Source organism: Amblyomma maculatum, chromosome 6, assembly GCF_055883805.1.
Source record: "Amblyomma maculatum isolate TAMU_Amacu chromosome 6, ASM5588380v1, whole genome shotgun sequence".
NCBI lineage: Eukaryota > Metazoa > Arthropoda > Arachnida > Ixodida > Ixodidae > Amblyomma > Amblyomma maculatum.
This window is the reverse complement of record NC_139349.1, coordinates 141,495,824-141,519,872: the sequence shown is the minus strand read 5'-3', so window position 1 is coordinate 141,519,872 and position 24,049 is coordinate 141,495,824. Positions and strand designations below refer to the sequence as shown.

The following is a 24,049-nucleotide window of genomic DNA, read 5'->3' as shown; positions in this document are numbered from 1 at the left end:
GGAGAAAAGGCGAGTAGCAAGCGGGCGCAAAAGCCTTGAACTGGGTTACACGCCGTCCCTTGCATTCCCCGGGCGAGGCCATACGCGGGTTCCTCCGACGCAAACAGCAGCCGGGCGTCTCGACTCGCTGCGACACGGGGACAACATGGTTACACAATCTTCGAGCCACAGACGGGGATCATCCCGTCGTCTACGACATGACGCCCCCCCCCTCCCCTGCGACATCGCTCCCACAGGATATTTCTATTATCACCACTTCCGCTGGCCCCTGCTCACAACGGCCGCGCAAAAGCGTTTGAAAGCGCGTCACAGAGAGGCAAGAAGCGGAGACGTCTTTTCGAGCTGGGTGCCGTTGTAAGAGAGAGGAGGAGCAGACATGGAGGGTCGCAAGAAAAAAATAGGCAGGGGTGGGGATCGCAAAAGGCGACAGCGGCACCAGGCTTCAGAGTTAGACGCTGGGACCGACAGCGTTGGTGCAAAGTACGTCCTCCCCCGCTTGCACAGTGTGGTGAGCATTTGTTTCTGTTCGTGATGTTCGCGTGACGAATGCTAAAATAAGGAGACAAAAAAGCAATTTTACACAGAGCCCGTCTGTTCGCTTGTTTCGATCATATTTGTTATTGCCGGAACTGTGTGTACCTTCGCAGACATTGCTGAGGATGGTCCCAGATATGTGCTTGAAAATGTCGGCGTTCCGTAGCTTGTGAATGAGTACACTGTGGCCGCCTTTACGTAAGGCCTACATATGCACATTCTTAAACTAGATATGAATTAACTAAATATATTAATGCTTTGGGACTACTCACTACAACCGCGCTGAACCGAAACGATGCTCAATATTTCCAACGAAATAAAAACGCAACTGGATATTTTAAAGACAAAATAATAATTGGTTCACAGGAAACGTAAGGCGCAGTATTGGCACTAATTTGCGTTTTTGTGTATGTATTTGAAGCAGGTTATTGTTCTTCCCATTCAGCTTTAGGATATGTTCGAACAACTATTTTCTCGAGAGAAAATTATGCCTTCTGCTGAGGAGTGTTGTCTTTGTGAAGGAATGCTTTTATTTCTCATTTTACGCAGTTTTTTTTTCTTAAATCATTTTCAAAGCACGTTGCAACGCAGAAATATATACCGTCTGGATTGTTCAACACGTATTCCGGATAGATCAGGGATGGACGGAGCGGCCGCGTTTTGCTGGCCTGAAAATACCCTCGGTCTTTAAATGCTTCAGAATACCATAATCGCACCTCCCTTCTCGGGAAGCAATAATATATCTTGTTCAAAAAAAGCAACAGCAAAATGTGCCTTCTTCTAGCTCAACTCTATAGAAAACCTTTACCCGAAGAACGCCGAGATCTGTGCATGCTCATATCCGTATTTACTCACAATCTTACTGGTATTTCTTGCCTCATTCTCAAACTCATCATTACCAGAACAATACAACGCTTGCTAAACTACTGTGACTCGTTTTTGCGTTTACTCCAGGGTCTCCAAACTCACTATGGCTCGTCCAATGAAAAAGACATATCAGAAACATGCGGTTGCTGTTGCCATATACCTCGCACTTCTCGGCGCCGTCAACGCCCAGTAAGTATCCCCTATCTGTGGGCAATGGTCACGTCTCCGTGAATCGCGTTACATCTAAGCGCACTGTTAAAAGGGCTTTCTTTTTTTTTTTCGCAGGCCATAACATTTTAGCAAGAATGCTTCTGCGCTCTACGGACGGTGCTGTGGTATGCCACAGTGCTCCGTTTATTTTCCAGCATTCCAAGAACTTTCTACGTAGTGCATCAGGCAACATTCAACGAAAGAACGTAGCTTTTTTAACAGGACAAAAAAGACGAAGAAAGGACAGAGCTACATCTTACACAGACCTCTTTTCTCTCCTCGTCTCCCTTGTTAAACGCTACGTTTTTTTCTTTGAACTAATGTTTGACCCACTGGCCCCAAAGTAGACTCCGTTAAATTTCAAGCAACGTTGTCATCTTCATTCGGCAGTCGGCGTAGTTAGCACAATGTGTTTACGCATCGCAGCGCACCTCCAGGTAGAACGTAACGCTAGCGAAAAGCTTTGAGCAGCGTTTACAACGTCTTACTGAGTGGGGTGGTACTAGAGCGGACTGCTGTGCTCCCCCCCCCCCCCCCCCCCCAAACGTAAACAGCGGAGTTACGCTGAAAAAAATATGAATCGCGTTTTATTTTATTGTACTAAACCTGCTAAATAGTGGCATAGATTTATTTCTATAACTTATTTCTTTAACCTTGCTGGTTTTAATCTAATAGTACGTACGTTGTTTTAGAAAAGCTTAGCAATTTAGTTAAGCATTGGAGGCCGCCATGTTTACTTCACGACGTTCGCTCGCTTGCCGCGAACTTCTTCGCGCGTACGCATTAGCGTGCTCCCCCCTCCCCCACATTTGTTCATGCACTCCACTCTTCTGGCCGTACAACCGCTCTGCGTCTCTGTGCCCCGCCGGGGTGGTGCAGTGGTAAGACGCCCGACTACTGTCCGGAGTTCCCGGGTTCGAACCCGACCACGGCGGCTGCGTTTCGATGGAGGCGAAACGAGGTGGCGTCCGTGTGCTCTGCGATGTCAGCGCACGTTAAAGATCCCCATGTGGTCGAAATTACTGCGTAGCCCTCCACTACGGCTCCTCTTTCTCTCTTTCCACTTTCACTCCCACCTTCCTTCCTTCCGCGCGGTTCAGGTGTCCACATAGCAGGTGTGACAGATACTGCGCCTTTCCCTTCCTGAGAACCATTTATTTTAAAGGTCTCTGTTTATCTTACCCTACAGGACAAGGCGTATCCCTCATACATAAATCCTAATGAGTACGAACATCGCAACTGAATTGGTTTGGTTTGGTTTGTGCGGTTTAACGTCCCAAAGCGACTCAGGCTATGAGAGACGCCGTAGTGGAGGACTCCGGAAATTTCGACCACCAAGAGTTCTTTAACGTACACTGACAACGCCCAGCACACGGGCGCCTTGCTTTTCACCTTCATCGGATTGTACTTCTTATTGTGATTTCGCAATCATGCTTTCTTTTTTTTTAGCATTGAGTGCATTCGGCTGACCAAACATTAGCATATTGCCAGAAAAGCAATCAAACCCTCAATATAGGCAACAGAAAAATATGGATGAAGTTCTCGGGGTCCCTGGTAGAAAATGAAACCTTGCCTTGCGCACAACACGTCCACAAGATCGCTTTTTAGAATTAGGCGTGCGAATAGCACCTTTTCCGAATCGAATAGAATATGAAGCCTATACCTTTTCTGCAGAATCGAATTCAAATTCTGCAGTTTCCCTAGAGAATCGAATACATGCAGAATAGTGATCGCACAGAATGGAACGTTTTGATTAATATGCTTTTACAATTGCTAATAATAGTACAAAGCGAGCAAGCACTACTGTTAAGCATTGAAGAGTTAAGTTAAGTTAAATTGGTTCACAGGAAGGGAAAGGCGCAGTAACTGTCACACTTGCTCTGTGGACACCCGAACCGCGCCGTAAGGAAGGGAGGAAGGTGGGAATGAAAGTGGAAGGAGAGAAAGAGGAGCCGTAGTGGAGGGCTACGGAGTAATTTCGACCACCTGGGGATCTTTAACGTGCGCTGACATCGCACAGCACACGACGCCTCTTCGTTTCGCCTCCATCGAAACGCAGCCGCCGTGGTCGGGTTCGAACCCGGGAACTCCGGCACCATTGAAGAGGCAGCATCGGCACTGTTTACGCCGCTACTTTGTGGAGTTTAAGCTATAGATTTGAAAAGACCCAGCAGTAATCTTTATTCACGGGTCTCATTACGAATTCAAATGTTATGCTATGTTATGTTATGCTATGCTATGTTATGTTATGTCCGTAACGTTACGTTATTTTATGTGGAATGTATGAGTTTCAAGTAATGCTTTTAGGTATACAAAATTCTAGGGGGCGCTTTGGAACAGTAAAGTGTAATGAGGCGAAAGCCGTTGTTTAAAACGCCGCTGATTCCTGCCAATTGCCTCTGCTTCTATGTACTGGTTGGTGTGGCGTTCGAAGAAACACCAAATGAAAGGCGGTACACGGACGCTGGGATCGAACGCCCGGCGGGGTGAGCCGTCGCTACCGGGATCTTGGCAAGGCCTGTGTACCTGAGCAGCCTACGTCACCACAGGCGGATGACGATAAAATGCCGGCAAATGAAGGTGCGAGCGTGAATATCAGTCGAGTCACATGATCTTATCTCGCCCCTTTACCCAAGCCTGTAGGCGCAGAATAAGTGGCTGATACCTTATCGCTCATCCGATTGTGGTGACGTTCGCTGACGTTAGAGAAGGTGATGCAAAGGCCTTGTTGGAGTCTCGGTGGTGTCGGGTGAGCATGCATATGTGATGTCATCGGTCATAAACAGACGCGATGTCATGAGCGGTTGTGACGCCATGATCACGTCACATCCGGTCATTCCGATAACATCATCGGGTGATGATTTCACAATGATTTCACAATCCGCGAAGGCACACACGGATGGATACGCTGGCAAGTCATGAGCCATTAAAGGCTTTCACATTAAAAATTACCTTTCCTTACTTTTGAGGAAACTGAACAAAATAAGAAACAGACGGCTAAAAATGCCTAACGTCTCAGAATGCGAAACCATTAGACTGTAAGTCATGCCCATGGCTATAAGTCACGATTACGTCTACAATATATAAACAAACCCTCCACGAACAGTCAGTGATTACTTGACATGGCTGCATAATGATTGTATGAACCCTGCTCCTTACAGTGCGTCACTGTGTAATTCTGATACATGTTACTCTTTATGACTGTAGTGAGTCATGCCTATGGCCATCTCTATTGACTTTCACATTACGTTTCATGGTCCATGACTATACATGCACTGCTACACCGGTATGACGTCGTAACCTGGCGAAGTGAGGTCATCCAAAGTTTGTGTCACTTATGGCCAATGATGTATGGCCCAAAACCAAACGCTGAATAATCTAATGTGTGGATCTTCAATTCTCTATTAAAAATGTTTGAGTACTCGCACTTTCTTTTGCTGGGGGCTTTATGTATCTTAGTTTTCAAAGAGCAGTGTAGCTGCAGTTAGATTCCAGTTATACGTTGAATAGCTTTAAGATCAACTAATGACCTTCAATCCTTCATATTAGCAAACGCTGACCTCCTCCTTGCTATTCTAAATACATTTCGCAACCTTTAGATTTCTACTTTTTGCTATCATGTTTAGATCACTTTACTGTAACTTGGCTTTTCGTCCTTACCTTTGTATATTTAGGCAAATGACCTAATGACAATGTCGATAAGTCCATCCGCTCATTATTTGCAGGAGCAACATCCACTCATACGTTGGACGAGTGTTGAACGACATTCTCAAGCCGGAGAAATACGACACCCAAGTGCGACCAGCAGGGACAAACGAATCGACAGGTATGTGGCACAGAAAATAGGCGTCATTTTCAGTAAAGGTGTTTCTCTCGTAAATAAAGAGGAAGATGAGGGCTCGAGGAAAATGTGAAAGTGCCCACTTGAAGACCTATGAGCACCCTACTTACAAGGAACACAGTGAGAGCTCAGAAAAAAAAAACGCACATCATTACACACTTATAACATCTGATACGCAGTCATTCTTTAGCAACAAAAAAGGAAAGTTTCAGAAAATTTCAGACATTAATGTGCGATAGTAATGTCTTCAACTGGAAGGTTGTCAACTAGAGTAGGAGGGGCACGACGGAGGATGAAAAACTACTCTGAGTAATGGAACAAAAAGCATAAATAGCTTCCATAGTCTCCGATCAATACATGATGCATTTTTAAACATCTGACTGAAGTTTCTCGAATTTCAAATTTGAATATTTATTTTCTTTTTTAGTGCCTGTCTTTTTTTTTCCTTTCTTTTTCTTCCCTTCTCTCTTTCTTTAGTTAATTCTTCCTTTACATCCATCCTTTCTATCTTCCGTTTCTCTCTTTCTTTCTTCCTTTATTTACTGATTTCCATTCTAAACAACGATGGAGGCCAAAATAAATGCTGTAAAATTGCAGCTTTTGAACCTGCGACCACCTTAATGCACAGCAGCACAAAAAAGCCTGATTATATATATAGAAGCATGTAACTCAACTTTTCTGATTATCCTATTTTATTTTACCGACAGTTTCGGACAGCGCACCGCACTTCAGGGTAAAATTGAGTCTCAGTTTTAACCTGAATAAGGACAATCCGCCATCTGGATGTCGGTAAAATAATATAGTATAATCAGGAAAGTTATGTGATATCCTAACTGAATTTCCCTGGCCCATTACTCAAAGGCCTGGTACTAATATATATATATATATTGTTACGAAGCGGCAAGCCGAAGAAGACAGGAGACAGAATATGACCAATGACGATGGAAGATGACGTTTAATGAATGTTCGCGGCGGGCCTAGCGCGAGCGCTCCTGTCCGCGCCACTGCCCGCTTCTTCTTCCTTGTCGTCCGTAACATGACCCGGGGCCACCGAGCGATCGTCCCGATCGTGGACGAGGAAGTTTAGCGATGTTAATGATTTTATGGCGTGATGATGGGCGTGTCTGGATGCTTGAAGAAGAGGAAGAAGGAAGAATAGAACGGCTTGCCGGTACGATGTCTGATGCGTGGGTGATCCGCCTCCCTTGGAGCTGTCAACCATCCGTCACCAGAGTCCATGGGACCGATGGCTCGAGGTCACGTCGGGCAGCTTGGGCGGGGGTTGCGTGTTCGTGTCCATCGGTTCCTTCGGGTCATTCGGGTCTTTCGAGTCCTTCATCTCGGTTCTGATTGGTCTGTTCTCCTTGTCTTCAGGTCCGGGCTGGGGGCTGGGCGGTGGTAGTTGTTCCGGTCTGGGCTTGAAGGGCTGGGGCGAAGCTGCTCGGCGATGTCCCTGGGCCCTCGGTGATGGTCCCGGCTTGAAGATGGCCTCGATGCTCCAAGGCGAGGATGGGGATGTTGCACCCAGCACCTCCACCAAATGTTACGAAGCGGCAAGCCGATGAAGACAGGAGACAGAATATGACCAATGACGATGGTAGATGACGTTTAATGAATGTTCGGGGCGGGCCTAGCGCGAGCGCCCCTGTCCGCGCCACTGCCCGCTTCTTCTTCCTTGTCGTCCGTAACAATATATATATATATATATATATATATATATACATATATATATATATATATATATATATATATATATATATATATATATATATATATATATATATATTTATTCGGACATCGTGGGTTCGGTTTCCACCATCGGCACGTTGTTTTTCCTTCTACTTAATGTTTATTTATCTTTCCCCTAAACACATTACATTACTAATTTATGTGATTATCAAGTAAAAATTACAAAAAAAAGACAAAGTACAATCCCCAATGCTTTACTTGGCCTTGCCCACTGTTGGCTTCTTTCCTTCATGTATTGTAACAAGCACCCTCATTTCCCCTTCATTTATCTGCTTGTAGCTTACGGGGGTCTCGGTTCTGGCAGTCTTGAAGCCATTGGTAGCATAAGAGGGTTCTAGCACAGTTTTTGCCCTCACTTTTGATCACGTTCTACGTGATGCTGGCGGTAAAACAGGACGTTCCACGTCCACCGCTATAGTTGAGGGTGGCGCTGGTGAACTCTCTAAAGGGTCGTATGCAGACATTAATACACAAGAAAGTAGCAGGGGAGACAGCGGCCGATGTAGCTCAGTTTGAAGAGCACCGGACGCGATATTCGGAGGTCGTGATTTCGGTTCCCACCATCGGCACGTTGTTTTTCCTTCTACTTTATGTTTATTTATCTTTCCCCTAAACACACTACATTACTCAAGTAAAATTATCAAGTAAAAATTAAAAAAAAAGATAAAGTGCAATCCCCAATGCTTTCCTTGGCCTTGCCGACTGTTGGCTTCTTTGCTTCATATATATATATATATATATATATATATATATATGTATGGTGTTACTCCTACTCGTTAAAATATAAAACAAAGTTAATTAACATGATATGTGCAGAAGTTAGGTCTCCTTGAAAAACAATGATTAAAACTATTAATACAAGGAGATAACAAGAGAAGAATCTATTGCGAAACATTAAACAATCACAGTGAAAGAAGTACTGAACAAAGTCGTAAATATGGGTGTTGCTGATATTTATGCTAATATATTTAGGTTATTCAGTAACCACAGGTACATTATTCTCAACTGTTTATATGCAGAAATTTATCTTATATGTTTTAACGTACCACTTTTTGAAGCAGCGTTTCCTTTGGGTTGGAACATTTTGACGTAAACTAGTGATGTCAGGTAACGTAAGATTATGTCCCTTTCCGCTAGAAGTCGCACAGAAGTCAAAATGCGTAAATATTTCACTTTTTTTCAAGCGATATCTATCAAAAGGAGTACTACGTTGATCGTAGAACGCATTGGCAGTGAGGCGTAATGTCATTTTCTCATGACGAAAATAATAATAAAACTTCATAGATTGCACTCCATGCCAAAAAGGACAACTAACTTGCGAAGCTACCAATATTTTGCATTGTTGTCGTTTTACAGAAATATGAAGGATGTATCTGTTATTTAACAAAGCAACTGAGGGTATGAGCTGCATGAGGACAAAATTTTGCGATCACCCTTTTGTCAGTTGATTGAGAACTATACACAAACAGTTTTAATCGTATTCAAAACCTGGAAACGCAGAGTCGAACTTTATAACGTGGTTTTCTTGGATTTCTTTACATTCCGTAAAACATTACTGCGTTGGTTTTAAATCAGTTTTCATTCAAATAATTGTTTTAAGACAAGCATAAACCTTGTTGCGAGGTACGCGGTTTAGTTCAATGAGGCAATCGCGACCTAAAAGAAGAGAGCCCCAGGCCCTTAAGAGGTAGCGAGCTCCCCAAGCAAACGTTCTCGTCAGGGGCTTAAGAACTACTTCTTCCTCGCTGCTAGCCGCGCTCCGCAGATCGTGGTCACGTGGCGCAGGCGGAGAAGCGATGGTTCTTGTGTGGCCGGGCCGGGGTCACCAACGAGTTCCGATGCCGGAGTTCCATGCAGAGAGAACCGAAACGTAACTGACTCCTCCCTCCTATGAAGTGCTTCGCCGAGGCTACGTTCCCAGATGTAGGGTCGGGAGAAGGCGAACACAAGGTACAACACTCGCGCTCGCTTTGCACGCACACACGCACGTTCGCGAAAGCCTTTGTAAGTGGTACCCTAGCGGCGAACGACCACCAGATGTTTTCTACTGAAACTCCCTTCTGCTGGTTCTCACTGACCAAGTATTCGGTTTCAGGAGGTCGTTTTTATTAGAGTGATCTCTCCCTTAGGAGCCTTTCTTTCGCTGCTTTTCTTTTCGTGCAGTTTCGAGCGAGATGCCCTGGCTTTCTACAATTATAACATGTCAATGGCCTCTTTTTACAAGTTCTGCCTAATGATTATTACTCTTCTCACACCCTTACTCGTCGGTTCTGCGTGAAGTATCAGGGCGCAATGAACCACGGCCTTTGATGTGAGTTCTACACGAGTCTTCTGTTGCTTTCAGAGTTGAGTTTATGCCCCTGATAAACGTTTCTCAAATCTTGCCAAGACTTAGCCAGCCTAAAGCTGCAGCTTGCCACGTAATTGCGCTGCTTTCTCCACGGACAGTCCCTCTTTCCTGTCCCTGATCCACAAACGAATGTTTTCAGGCAAGGTCTCATAGAATTGTTCAAGGCAGGACCATTCATTTAGCTTCTTGAAATCTACCTTTTAGCCTTTAACCTACTGCGTTGTCACTTAATGTGCAGACAAATTCCAAGAAGCTTTCATTTTGTCTTTCTCCAGACGTGCGAAATCTGCTACGGAGCTCTTCTGTTGATATCCTATACTTCGCGAGCAGGCTCGACCTCCCCAGATCCTAGTCACTCGCTTCATTATTACTCAAGCGTACTACGACCTGCGAAGGTTCTCCGGGAAGCAATGCCGTCAACTTTTCTGGCCACATGCCGCGGATAATTGAGTGTCTCTCGCGCATCCTGTGAACATTGATGAGATAGAGAGCTGAAGGAATCAGCCGTTCAAAATCCCTGAGGCCTGACGACAGTTTCACCACGTTGCATCCTTGCCCGTTCGAGCCTTGTCTTTTTGATCTCGAGCTCAATCCTTTAGCTTTTTATCTCAGCTTCCTACTAAGCCTCCCTCCTTTCCTTCTCCTTCTGCTTCTCTTGCTCATCAGATTTCTCTTTTTCAATTCGGCATATCATTTCCCAAGCATAATTTAGCTCGTCTTTTTACTTTGCGGCTTTCTCTTTCTTTGGTAATTACCTCTTAACCTAGTTCAGTTGCCAACAGCAGCAGTTTATCTTAACTTCTTTAGGTCCATGGTTGATGAAAGCTGATTACAAAGTCTTCAAACTAATCGCACACCCGGTAGTGATTATTGAAGTCCCAGAACAGAAACCAGTTCTAGCTCGTCTAGCAATACATAGTCCCTCCAGCACTCACCCAACCTAAAGTCTGCGATAGCCGCTGTGACTCCCGGAGTCACAAGCTGCGAAGTCCGGCGATGCCAGATTAAGGTCGCCCCTTGAGCTGCGGCTTTCACGCCTTCACATTGCACAGCGACGAACGTGACTCCTTGAGCCACGTAGCGGAGCTCCGTTCATCCCGGATCGTCGAAGACGCTCTCCGGTCAGCAGTTGTTCAACAACCTTGCCCTCATCTCGTCAATTCTATCAGAGTGTTGCAAGCTACGGCGGCAGACTTCTTGAAAATGTTTAAAACAGGTCTTTAATTATTTATTTGCGACCCAAAACAAAATAGGAGGGCCTTAGACCCTTAAGAAGTAGCAGATTCCGCGTGCTGCCGTTCTCGCCCGCGGCTGGAGAAGAACTACTTCTTCCTCACTGCTAGCCGCGCTTCTCACATTATGGTCACAAGACCCAAGCACGGTTCTAGGAAGTGATGGCTCTTGGGTGGACGAGCCGGGGCCACCCCCAGGTCCAATTCCGGAGTTCGATAAACAGAGAATCGGAACGTTACAGCGTGAGAAAAAGTTCATTTTCCATTCCAATCAAATCTGTGTGACCATAAAGGACGATAGAAAAATACTTATGTAATCGGCAAAAATTACAAATTTTGCTTGATGGCCAATGCATACTCGATCATTAACATATAAGTTCAAATTACCGCTCGAGAATATTTCTCTGTCGTAAACGTCAAATTATTTTCCTAGTTTGACAATTGACCTCATTTACTGAGAACGATCAGTATCGGTTTTGTAAACAGGAAGATACAGCGGAGGTGGTTTGCCCCTAATTCCATACCATTGTAGTTGACTTAGGAGAAAACTGTGAATGGACTGATCAAACTCCCGCGTGAAACCGACAATATTAGTATAAGGCAGACTATTTTCAAAGGATCTTCATGATATTAGTACCCCTTCTTATCTAAGAGTGCCTAAAAGCATGCGTCACAGCCTCCTGCAATTATTTTCGTTGGGATTTGCAATCTGCGCACGCACTTATTCTTTTACGTTTGCATAGACAACAACTTGAACAAGTCGTTTGCACATGACTTTTGTTAGGTTTTCGACTTGAGAAGAGGAAGCACTGGCTACTATGTTGTTTGTAGAGCGCAAATTCGTAAGGTATAATTTCGAAAAACGGTAAACCTTATTTCACCTCATTTCCTAACACTTTCCCTTTAACCCAATCCACCTGCGAATCATATGAAAAATTCCTTGGTGGTATAATGCATTGAAATAGTTGCAACGCCAACTGCGGCGGCTGCTTGATTTCCATTCTGCGCTTATTAACAAAAGCAACGCTAAAGCGATTACGTGGGAACTGAACATTCTTCGTGAACTCCAGGACTTGGTGAATTCGAGACATTTCTTTGAAAGATACAACCTAGAGCGCATATTTACTTTGCTGTGCAAAAGCCTGAAGCGCGCTTTCTTTTGGATGCATGTAAAAACGTCAGCGCAAGCGAGTACGTAATTCCAATACAAAAGGAACACTGTATATGGTTACCAACAGCGAAATTATGTACGCTTGAGAAAACCAGAACTATCATTGGTGTAGTGCGTCCTATCGTCATAGGTATTTTCTAGTACTTTTGAAGTAACTTCGAGGATTCACTGCAGTAATGGCTCAACATAGCTGAAGGTTGCTGGGTCAAGTGCCGTGAATACATGAGTCTTGAACAGATGACTTGACCTACATGACCCTTACGCAGGGGTTTACGGCTGCGCGCACGAAAATATCTCAGCACATCATTCTAGCACGCAGCTGATGATTGTGTATTGACGTGCCCAGTGGATTTAACATAACAAGTCGGCTTTCCTTCGAATTTCAGGTCCGGTGGTAGTCAGAACCAACCTGTTTGTCCGATCCATAAACGACATTGATGACAACGAAATGGTAAGCGAGAAAAAGGATTCACTATTAATATTTCTTTTTACTTTATTTCCTTAAAAGCCCCATTAGGGCGCATCACCCGTGAGTTGCGAAGTTTGCGAGAGAATTTTCATGGGATTATCTGCTTTTCTCATTATCAATGCACTTCAATGAAACAACATTACTTGAAAGGCTGTTCATGTCTGCAGCTCTTAGGAGAACAAGTTAATAAGAAATAGTTACAGTTCTTCATCACACTTCAGCCTTTTTACTGAGCGCTGCTTCATCGACTAAGAAATACTTGACAACAATTAAATAGCATAATAGTATTTACTCTAAGATAGGAGAAACATGTAAACGATTTAAACTTGCTTTCATGAAGGCGTCATATAAAAAGTTCCTACATAATAACTTTGCTGAGTCAATTTTTCTTCTTGCTCCTGGTTGCCTGTGTTCAGTCCTTCCGTAAGAAACGGTGCCATTTTGTGGGGGCTTTTATTCCCAGGCCTATAGCGTGCAGCTGACGTTTCGCCAGCAGTGGAAAGACGACAGACTCAAGTACAATGACCTCAACGGTCAGTTGAGATACGTCAACCTGGACCAACCATCAAGGCTCTGGCTACCGGACCCGTTCTTCTCGAACGAGGTCACCGGAAGTTTCCACAACATCATGCAGCCGAACATCCTTGTCAGGATATATCCCGACGGCACTGTACTCTACAGCACAAGGTAGGAGAGTGTCCTGGTACAGGAACAGGGCAAGCTCTTGCTGTGCTAGAAACGCGAGATCGAGCAAACCTCGTAGTCTTACACTTTCTATCATCGCTGTTGTAACGTCAACTGTCTTGTAGACACTGTATATTGACCCATTTTACATTGACAACTTATGATAGCGGATATCACATCTTTAGCTTCAGTGTTTTCTTCCTTCTGAAGAGAGGTGAAAAGCACGAGGCCAGGCGCCAATGAAGTGAGGGCCAGTCAGCACGCGCGAGTCGCACCGCATTCACCTTTCTGTTCCTCGTCTTCAAGCTAATCATTTGACAAAATCATTTCCGGCTCTTTAAACTATCACCCGCATGACAAACAAACCGATGTTCAATTCAGATTTAGCTGCCTGTGGACGCACAAGCTTTACAGCGGGCATGCGATTGCGAATGAGTTACAGCGTTTGCGAAGGCCAATCTCGTCGTGCAACAGCACGAAGACACAATCCATATGTATGAAATCTGAAAGCCGCTTCGAATCCAGAAGAAGACTAGTGTAAGGATGCATCACCGGATGAAGTCATTTCGAGAAATCAACTCTCGCTGGCATTCACAGCATCTTCTGAGGATTTGAACTGGCCAAACTCAACGTTAAGAGCCATGAATGCAACATGACCGAGGGTTGTTCACTGGACACTGCGCGTTCGTAACAAGGCAGAACACACTATAATGAAAGAAGCCGCAGCCCAGGCCGGAAGTACTGTACACGCAAACGTACCACAATTCCGAAAATCCTAGCTATGTGCTGCCTGTAGCAAATAAATTTATCGGGAACATGCTGTGTTACGATGAGACGAACCTGTAGTTAAAATTCCATTTTCCCCTGGGAAGCCCTTTTGTATTTTAAATTATGTAACAATTACGGTAACCCTGTTGTGTCATGACTTGTGTAGCGAAAGCTACTCTGGGGTAGGTTTTTAAGACCTCGGATGACCACAGCTACGTCGTGAAGAGGCATAGCTACGAGCAGAAGAAGAAGAAAAAGAAAAAGACGACGATGATGAAGAAGACGAAGAAGGAGAGGAAGAAGAAGAATAACGCGCGGTCACCCGCTTCTAACGCTTTAGTTCCACATTCGATTCCGCATCGTAGAACCCTTTTCATTTTTTCGTCTTATTAATTAGCGCTCGGCCATCTGTTTCTTTTTTTAACAGCAGACCTGAAAACTATACTCCTAATTTTTCATGTTTCTGGTAACCGGGAGAAAATGGTCAATTTCATAGATGTGGGAAATACCTTAACCTTTTTGGGGATAATGGTGATAACGAGAACAAAATGGTGCGCTTACAATAAATACGTTATGTAGCTGTTTTCCCAATATGATGATGTTTGTACGGCGGTCAAATACACCAGTAATTTCAAAACGTCTAAATTTGAAACTTATTCCACAAATGCGAATAAAACTCCTGATGCTTAAATCAAAAAAGTGAACTGTCAATCGAATGGTGACACTGTCTATCTTCAAGGATATCCGCACTAAAATTTCTGAAGCAGTGCAGATCGCTTGCGAAGACGGCGGAAAGGATTGATACCTCACTTTCGACGTTTTGCGTTTTGTATCTAATACACGCTCCAAGCTTTCTGTCAGTGGGGCATAATGTTCGTTACTGTTCGCCGTTTTATCAAACAAGGAAGACAAATACAATAACCAGTCTCTCTTAACAACATTTTTTTCTGGACTAATTTGCGATTACGTGCTGAAGCCATGGGATAATAAACTAAAAAACACGACAGACAAGGCAAAAAAGAATAAAATACGGCACCTAGTTTTACTATCTTTCTATGCTTCCTTCTCTTGTGTGTCGCCGTTTTTAGCGCATTCTATTTGCAATGGAAATGTATCATGCGTCAATTTAAAATTCGATGTTATTTCTTTGCAGTTGATTTAAGTGGATAGAAGTAGCGCCTATTTTGAAAAATAATTACAGTATGAGTAAACAGAGCGTGTAAAGAAACAGTGTTAAACGCATGAGTTTTTATACGGGGAAATGGATTTAATATTTTCAAAATATACGGAGAAAGCATCGTATCTATACACAGTAAGCCTAAAGCCCAGTCTCAGTAAAGCTTGTCCCCGAACGAGTCTACGCGCAACCACTTCCACTTTGTCCACTTCTTTCACTTGAGCGACCGTCCACTTCGTCCTCCTCTTTCACATGCGCTACACCGCGCGGCTCAGCGACGTAACGGTTTCCCCCGGGACAGATGAAGCTCGTCCTCGAAAGAGTCAAGCAGATTGCGAATAGCAGCGTTTCATCGTGCCACATGAGCCAGCTGAGTCGTCCGCGAGCATCGATTTGTCGATGTTACTTTGTTACTTTAGCGATAAGTTACTTCACCTCAACGACTTACAACAACGAAGGGTCCGGCGTATGCCACAAGAACTTCTGGTAGAGTCCGCGACGTCGTAATGGCGTCCAAAGCCAAACCGAATCTCTGGGTTCATAGCTTACCGCAGCATGAGCCGCATCATACCGAACCTTCTTGCGGTCTTGGGAAGCGATAGTTCTCAAACGAGCAAGGCGACGCGCGTCTTCAGCGCGACAAAGATGTTGCGACACCGATGGGCCATTGTGCACCAAGAATGGAAGAAAGGTGTCCAGGAAGGTTGATGTTGACCTCGCGTAAAGAAAGAAAAAAGGAGAATATCAGATCATTTGATGCTTAACTGTGTTATAAGCGTCAGTTACAAATGGCAACACGGCGTCCCAGTTCTTGTGCTTTGATGTTACGTACATCGACATCGTGATACCGGGTCAAATAGTCAATTGCTACGATAATCCAGCAACGACCGTGAGAAGATTTGGGAAAAGGACCAATCAGATCAATCCCAATTTTCACGAAAGACGACCTAGGGGGCTTGACAGGTTGAAGAAGGCCAGCAGGTGGCGTGGTGCTTCGTTTGAGACGAAGAAGGTATCGGTTATGGAGAAAATAGAGTTCCTACAGGAAATATACCGAGCTAACACAGTAGAACTTACGTGAAAAAGGATAAGAAGTACGGAAGATGTCAAAATATGCAAAGCATTAAGACAAGGCTGTCCTCTATCACCGCTGCTGTTCATGCTTTATATGATAAACCTGGAACGGAGGGTACAAGACAGTAACCTAGGTTTTAACCTGTCATATAGATTAGGTGGAAAGGCGGTAGAGCAGCGCCTCCCCGGTTTGATGTATGCAGACGATATTGTGCTGCTGGCTGAGAGTCTGGAAGAATTGCAAACTCTAGTTAAGTATTGCGGAGACGAAGGGGACGCTCTAGGCTTCAGTTTTAGTGCAGTTAGGTCGGGTCTCATGATTTTCAACGGCTCAGCTGATCAGCGTCTTAAAATACAAGGCCATGAAATACCCAGAGCAGCAGAATATAAATATCTGGAGGTATGGGTAAACGAAGGATTGGCACACATTGGAAAGCATGAGCAATCACTTAAGGCCAGAGGGCGAAGGAATGCCGGGATAATGAAGCATAAGGCATTGTGGGGATACAATAGGTGTGAGGTTTTGAGGGGTATTTGGAAAGGAATTATGGTGCCCGGACTTACTCTCGGAAATGCGGTTTTATGCCTAAAATCAGAGGTACAGTCGACATTAGAAATAAATCAGAGAGCTGTTGGACGATTACCTCTAGGTGCCCACGGCAAAACCACAAATGAGGCGTTACAGGGAGATATGGGCTGTGCATCTTTCGAAGTACGGGAAGCTCAGAGTAAAATATTATATGAGGAACGCCTGAGGAAATTGGACAGTAACAGATGGGCAGCTAAAGTATTTAAATACCTATACTAAAAAGCGTTGACTCACAATGGAGGAAAAGAACTAGGAAACTAACTAGTAAGCACGCTAGTCACAAAGACGGAGAAATAAAGAGCATTAAGCAACAGGTGAAAAACACACAAGGTGAAAATTGGATACATTCGATGGAGAAGAAACAGAGCGCGAAATTATACCGAAAGTGGGAAGTGCAGATCAGGAAGGAAGCTTTCTTTGATAACTCAACAGTCAGTGCCCTACTTTTTGAAGCTAGATCAGGGTGCCATAGAACACGCAGCTAAAAAGAGAAATTTAACAATGAAGATGACGCATGTGCTGTATGTGGTAACTCCAGTGAAACAATTGACCATATTATATTCTCGAATGTAATGGTATCCATCCGGAAGTTGATGCAGGCGCAGTAACTGTTCCTGAAGCTCTGGGATTTAAAGATGCCAGTGGCCGGGTGAATAAACCGGCGGTGGAAACTAGCAAAAAACGACTTGAAGATTGGTGGCTTAGAAGCAGACAAGTGACATAATGTTAGTAATGTAGAAACAAAAATTTAATAAATAGAATGATGGTTTAGTTAACCAATTTAAAACATTAATTCAGATATAGGGAGAAAAAGGAGCATGATAGCTACTGTTACCACCCCGTTTCAAAGGGAACGCTCCTATATTCCATCCAACCGACGTTGGCAAGGGATACAACTTGCTACATAGCGCTTCGTTGTCGTGCACACCCTTGGCCATTAAAATCGTTGTCGGACCCTCGCGAGAGCGCGCGCAAAACCAAAATGACCTGAAGTGATGCCGTCATGCATTGCATGTAGGACAGCATGGCGAAGAGAAGGCGGGACAACAAGCGGAAGACGGGCAACATCAGTTAAGTTGTTCTTTTTGAGGAGTAGACCATCTTGAATAGCAAAAGGTCTAGATGCTGATTTGCACGCCTTATCAAACAACGGAGTAAATTCAAGGTCTTGACATTGCTCTTGCCGGAACTTTAAGTGATCTGGTAATGTTTCGCTCACAGCCGCCAGACAGTCGTCCAGATCATCTTCACCTACTGCCGTGCATGTAAGAGGAAATCGGGACAAAAGTCAGCGTCGGCGTGGCGGCGACCACTCTTATAGGTCACGGGAACGTCATATTCCTGTAGACGTAATGTCCACCGAGCTAATCGACCGGAATGGTCGCGCAGGCCAACAAGCCAACACAGGGAGTGATGGTCGGTAATTACGTTGGAGTGACGGCCGCACAAATATGGGCAGAACTTGGTAACGGCGAAGATGACGGCGAGACCTTCCATTTCTGTCACTGTGGAGTTGCGTTCTGCTTTCGTTAAATTGCGTCTTGCGTATGCGATGACATGCTGGGCGTCGTTCTGGAGCTGGATGGGAACCGCACCTACGCCCACGCCACTCGAATCGGTGTGAACCTCGGTGGTAGCAGCCGGATTGAAATGGCTTACAACAGGACCAGATGTGAGCAGAAACTTCAGCTGTCGGAACGACGACTCGCATTCCAAATAGAAAATAAACGGAGCGTCTTTTTCCAGGAAAGAGGTGAGTGGATGGGCAATTTGGGCGAATCCTTGAATAAAACGGCAGAAATATGAACATAGCCACAGAAAGCTTCTCAAATGGGTTACGTTTTGAGGTTTTGCAAAGTCTCGCACAGGAGCAATAGTTTGGGGGTCGGGTCGAATATCATCCTGATCCACTGAAGATTCAAGTACCAAGGTCTGCCGTTCACCGAAGTGACACCCTTTAGAGTTAAAAATTAGTCCGGCGTTTCGGATACAGTCCAGCCGAAGACTAAGTCACTGATTATGGCCCCAAAATGTCCTTCCATAGATGATGATGCTATCTAGGTAGCACATGCATACCTCCCAATTTAAACCACGCAAAATTATGTCCATAAATTGTTCGAATGTCGCTGGTGCATTGAACAGTTCAAAGGGCATCACGTTAACTTCATAAAGTCCGTCAGATATCACTAAGGATGTCTTGTCTCGGTCCGACGAATGCATTGGGATCTGCCAATAGGCAGACTGAAGATCTACTGACGAGAAATAGGACTCGGATATAAGACAGTCTAAGGCATCGTCGCAGCGTGGAAGAGGATAAATGTCATTGTTTGTTACTGCGTTTAACCGACGATAGTTCCCAATACATCTCCACGAGTTGCATTTTTTCTTCACCAAGATGATGGGGGCTGCCCAAGGACTGAAGGACTCCCCTATAACACCTTCCTTCAACATGTCCTGGACTTGATCGTTAATTGTTCAGCGCTCGACTGGTGATATTTGGTAGGGCTTTTGTCTGATAGGGATCACATCACCAGTGTTGATCTTTTGTGACGTACGTGAATGTGGCGGAACAGAAAAGTCGGCTTCTTGAGCAAAGTCAAATACAGAGGCGTAAGGTGCCAGAACTTCACATAACTCTTGCTGGTCGGATGACAAAAGCGATTTACTTATCATCCGGGTTATATTCGCGCCGTAATAAGGGTCCATACGATGGTGTGGATGAGGAGACACAGACCCTATAGAAAGGACCTCGTAGCCGTCAAATGTAACCAACCTGAGGCCGGATGGCAAACAAACGGGCTCTGATGAAAGGTTTACAGTCCACAAGAGGGCACAATCATCTACGACGTCGATGACAACACGGGGCACTACTAAATTTTTCTTCATGGCATTTTTCATGTCAGCTTCAACAAACACAGAGTGGATGCCTGCTCGCTCGACAGAGTTGTGAACCGGCACAAACATTGCTGCCATAGAAGGTAACACTACATCATTGGAGACATAAAATGCGCCGTCACTAGAGCTAGGTGTCTCCTCGACAAAAGCAGACAGAATATTGCTGCGCAAAAAACGTCACTGGCTGCGCAATCGACTATTCCTCTACAACCGCACAGAAAATCGATTCCGAGAATAACAGCATGTGTGCCTCTTGCTGAAACTACAAATTAAACTCGAAACGTTTCCATAGTAATGACCACTGACAGGCAGCAGAGACCCACTGGACGAAAATGTTCTCCCTCAACACAGTGAAAGCGGCACTTCGGTCCCAAGCGAACATTATTGTCGGTCCAAGAGGATTTTTAAACCTGAGACTCATCACGGAAATTGTGGCGCCAGTATCCACTAAAGCTAACGTGTTTACACCATTTACAGTAACGTGCACTTTGTTCTTAAACATCACAGTAGGCAGAGCAATTGGCGTAGAAGACCGTTTCGCGACCTCACCTCCGTCGGCAGCTCCTGCTAGTTTCCCGATGGTTGCGTAGGCGAGCGTCGACGTAGGGACGTGGACCGTACTCGATGCGGGGGATGGGGGGGGAGCTGCGATCAGAAGCGGGAGAGTCTTTGCGGAAGACGCCCGGACGAGGCTGTAGTGGACAAGGTTGACGCCACTCAGTGTTGTCGTGGTCACGGAAACCTACCCAAGGGCGGGTCCAAGAACGTGAGGCCTGCTGTCGCCGGCGTTGATAAAATCGTGCTATGTACCTGCGGCGGCCGCAGTTGTAAAAAACGGGCGACTCACGAAAAGCGCAGGCGCTGGATCCGGAGGAGTTTGACGATGGGAGCTGCATGACGCACGTTTCACCGTAGAGGAAAGTGGCTGGTCAGAGGGGGACAGGCGCGTTCATTGCCATAGGAGTAGCGCGGAAGTTCTCGCTGACACACACACGAGGCTGGATGTTGAGCCTGTTGTGGCTGAACTGCGCATTCCGAGTACACAGGTCGTGCATCGGCAATAAGTCCATTATGTGACCCTTTTTCCAAGCATTTCACCCCAGAAGAGCCGAGCACCAGGCCGGAGGAAAGCTTGTACCCATTGAAAAACCGGTGGGTAACCGGCGGCACCAGGGATCGAACCCGGTACCTCTCGAATGCGAGGCAGATGCTCTACCACAAGGCCACCGCTTCGGTTTAAAGGGCCACATAATGGGCTGTTGCCGCGCAAGGGGGACTTATTGTTGTCCGATGGCGGAACGAATCACTGCCACATCGGCGCAACTATTTGGGCCGTGACCCCTTTTCCCAAGCATTTCACCCCAGAAGCTTTCCCCCGGCACCAGGCCGGGGGAAAGCTTGTACCCATTTAAAAAAAGGTGGGTAACCGGCGGCTCCAGGGATCGAACCCGGTACCTCCCGAATGCGGGGCGGATGCTCTGCCACAAGGCCACCGCTTGCACGCTTTACAGGTGTTTGGCCAGCTCTTCACTCACTACTCTGCGGAGCAGAGAGGCGAGATCATCATGGACAGTGTAAACAATGGCAACTGTTGGAACGTTAGAGAGGCGTCCAAATTTGGGTAAAATACGCCGCATTTTTAAAGCTTCAAATGTACGGCAGTAATGAATAACGTCCGAAGTACTGGCTAGGGTTTCTTTTGTGATAAGGAAATTATAAACATCTACGGCGAATCCTTTTAAGAGATGAACAACCTTCTCTTCTTCGGGCATGCATCTGTTACAATGCGACAGAGCTTCCGGCCTTCCTCTATGTATGTCGTGCAAGTCTCTCCAGGTAACTGTGCTCTTTGGGAAAAGGTTTGCTCAGCTTTGCGTCTTTTTGATGTGGAGTCTCCAAAACAGTTAGTTATCTCTTCACAAGCTTGTCCCAGGTAGAAAGGTTGTCTTCATGGCTGTCCTGATCTCAAACTACAGCAGCGCCGTGCCGGCCAGTAAGAATACCACGTTCGCGAGTTGCATGGCCGAGTCCCAGCGATTGTATTTGTTGACACGTTTGTAGTGCGTCAGCCAGTCCTCGACATCTTCATCGGCCAGACCAGAAAATGTTCTGGGCTCCCGCTGATACGGCCACGAGCTGGACGGTGCTTGGTGCTCCTGGACTGAATTAGAAGCAGCTCCAGTTGAGCGGGAAGTGTGACCTTCTCTGTCGTGGTCATGGCTTGCCATGGCTGTGAGGTCAGGAGGGAGCCCGGCCATACGCCATCTTCGTCGATGATGTTTGAAAGGTTCCAGAACTATCCAGCACACTCCACCAAGCTGTTACGGGAAAATGAGTTTAATATTTACAAAAGATATGGGGAAAGCTACGCACAGTCAGCCTAAAGAACAGTCTCAGTAAAGCTTGTGCCCGAACGAGTCTACGCGTAACCAATTCCACTTCGTCCATTTCTTTCACATGCGCAACACCGCGCGGTGCAGCGTAATTGACGTAACAATATTGTATTGAATTCCGTGCTTTTATAACCATAATAAGTAAGCATTCATGTTCCGAACGACGTAAACATGCATGAAAGAGGAAAATTTAGCTTGCAAACACTACATAGTATTGGCGTTCACATAATGTTCATAACCTCCACTTTCTGATGTTTTCTGACGGGATCTTTATTATAGTGTATAATTCAATATTGCAGAGATCGTCGCTAAGGTCGGTAAATATAGTTCCACAAACCGCGCAAACAATACAGTGGCGTACGTTGAGACATACATACAGCCGCTTCTACTTGGTAAAATGCCGCAGGAGCATAACTTCTTATTTGTAGCAGAATTGTTTTAATCTTTGGCTTAAAATATCTTTTTCTCAGGCTTACCTAACGTTAAAAAAAAACGCAGTTTTGTCTATTTCAACCCACTTCTGCTGCTTGTATTGGTTTCAAGAAAATCATAACGCTTCAGGTGCAAGTTCAACTTGCATTCATTCCGTAAAGTGTCTAGAAGCGTCCAAATTGCTTTGCTCTTTCTGCGCAGGATATCTTTACGGCTGTCGTGTCCCATGAATCTCATGAACTTTCCATTCGACCAGCAGGTGTGTCCCATGACCATAGTAAGCTGTAAGTATAACAGTGTCATCTTTGCTTCCATGCTTTACCGGAGAAGTGAAAACCTTGTATCAGCATCGCTTACAGAAGGAGCGAGCGATGTTAGCCAACGTAGCGTTTTCTTCTTACTTTAAAGAAGAATAAACCCAGCAGGCTTTCACGTCACAGGAAATAAGCCGATTTGTGCACCACTGTTTCCCCATTTAGCTGATATTTCTTATGACTGGAAACGACAGCACTTTCTGGCCGTTTTCATTTTTCAATTAGTAAGACAATCATTTTGAGCACTATTGCTGGAAGGCTTAAAACCTAAATCGCGCGTCGGCCGTGTCAACAGAAAGCCGCAACGCACTAAGAAATCGCATTGCGAACCTCCCACAAGGAGAATGGTAGGTTGAAACCTGAAAAAGCTGGAGACCGCACAATATCCAAAGCTAGAAAGACGAGGCAGAAGGCAACAGACGGAGGAGAAAGGGAAGAGGTTCTCATTTAGTCCACAGTGGAGGCACTGTTCTAAAAGAAAAACAATACAGCAGCAGTGCCCCTTCTTGCTATTCCAGGAACAACTGATTGACGTAAGCGGAGATGCTCGGCAAGCCGCGACTATGTCTTCTTCACACGCTCGCCTTCTTCTCGCAGCTTCAGGTGCCGTGGAGAAACCAACTCAGGATCTAGAGTCTCATCATAAATCTTAAAACACAGCCTAAACAACAAGAAAGGCAGTCCGTGTGGCTGCTCGCAGGAGTTTGTATTGGCCACGGCCGAAGCCCAGCAGTCGCGTATTGTCTCTGCTTCACGGACATGCTGGAATGAAATGTGATTCGACCGGATTTCGTGACTTGGAATGGCGTTTGGACCGGACCGACTCCAGTTATAAAAATTGTGCAGAACTGTGCTACATGACAGTTTTATACATATTTGGAAACATCAACATGCAATAGTTGCATTTCAACTGCGCTGTTTTTCCTCAAAGTCACCGCGGCAACAGTAGCCCAGAAAAGACACCCGCGAAGTGGAGCCGCGCTGGTATCGAAAATGCTTGTGTTTTTCTCCAACTTGTCCTGATTACAAATAGGCGACACCAGTGACTGCCTGTCACATGTTCTAAGAAAACAGACAACATCCACTGACGCGAAACATATCATATGAGAATTTGTTTATATTTATAAATGTGAACTACTAGCTAATCGTGTAATTGACTTAAAAGTAGAAGAAAAACAATCGCGTGCCAGCGGTCAGATCCGAACTCAAGACCTCGGAAAACTGATTCAGGGCGCGAAATTCACTATTATATAACTGCTAGTACAAAGAATCACTATCGGCTGCACTTGGCTTTGAAGAG

At 45.2% G+C, this 24,049-nt stretch overlaps 1 protein-coding gene across 2 annotated transcripts in view; it reads left to right on the top strand.

Moving 5' to 3' along the window:
• The first annotated feature begins 335 nt into the window (after positions 1–335).
• LOC146186908 (glutamate-gated chloride channel-like) overlaps positions 336–24,049 on the top strand; it is a 49,035-nt gene continuing 25,321 nt past the window's right edge. The window contains exons 1-6 of one of the 2 annotated variants that reach the window (XM_084607494.1): positions 336–480; positions 1,489–1,590; positions 5,337–5,437; positions 12,341–12,405; positions 12,887–13,110; positions 22,637–22,719. In XM_084607494.1, coding sequence (XP_084463620.1) covers positions 377–480; positions 1,489–1,590; positions 5,337–5,437; positions 12,341–12,405; positions 12,887–13,110; positions 22,637–22,719 — 679 coding nt within the window. In that variant the 5' untranslated portion in view covers positions 336–376. Of the gene's footprint in view, positions 509–1,488; positions 1,591–5,336; positions 5,438–12,340; positions 12,406–12,886; positions 13,111–22,636; positions 22,720–24,049 lie in introns of both variants that reach the window. The other variant, XM_084607495.1, reaches the window with a different exon arrangement.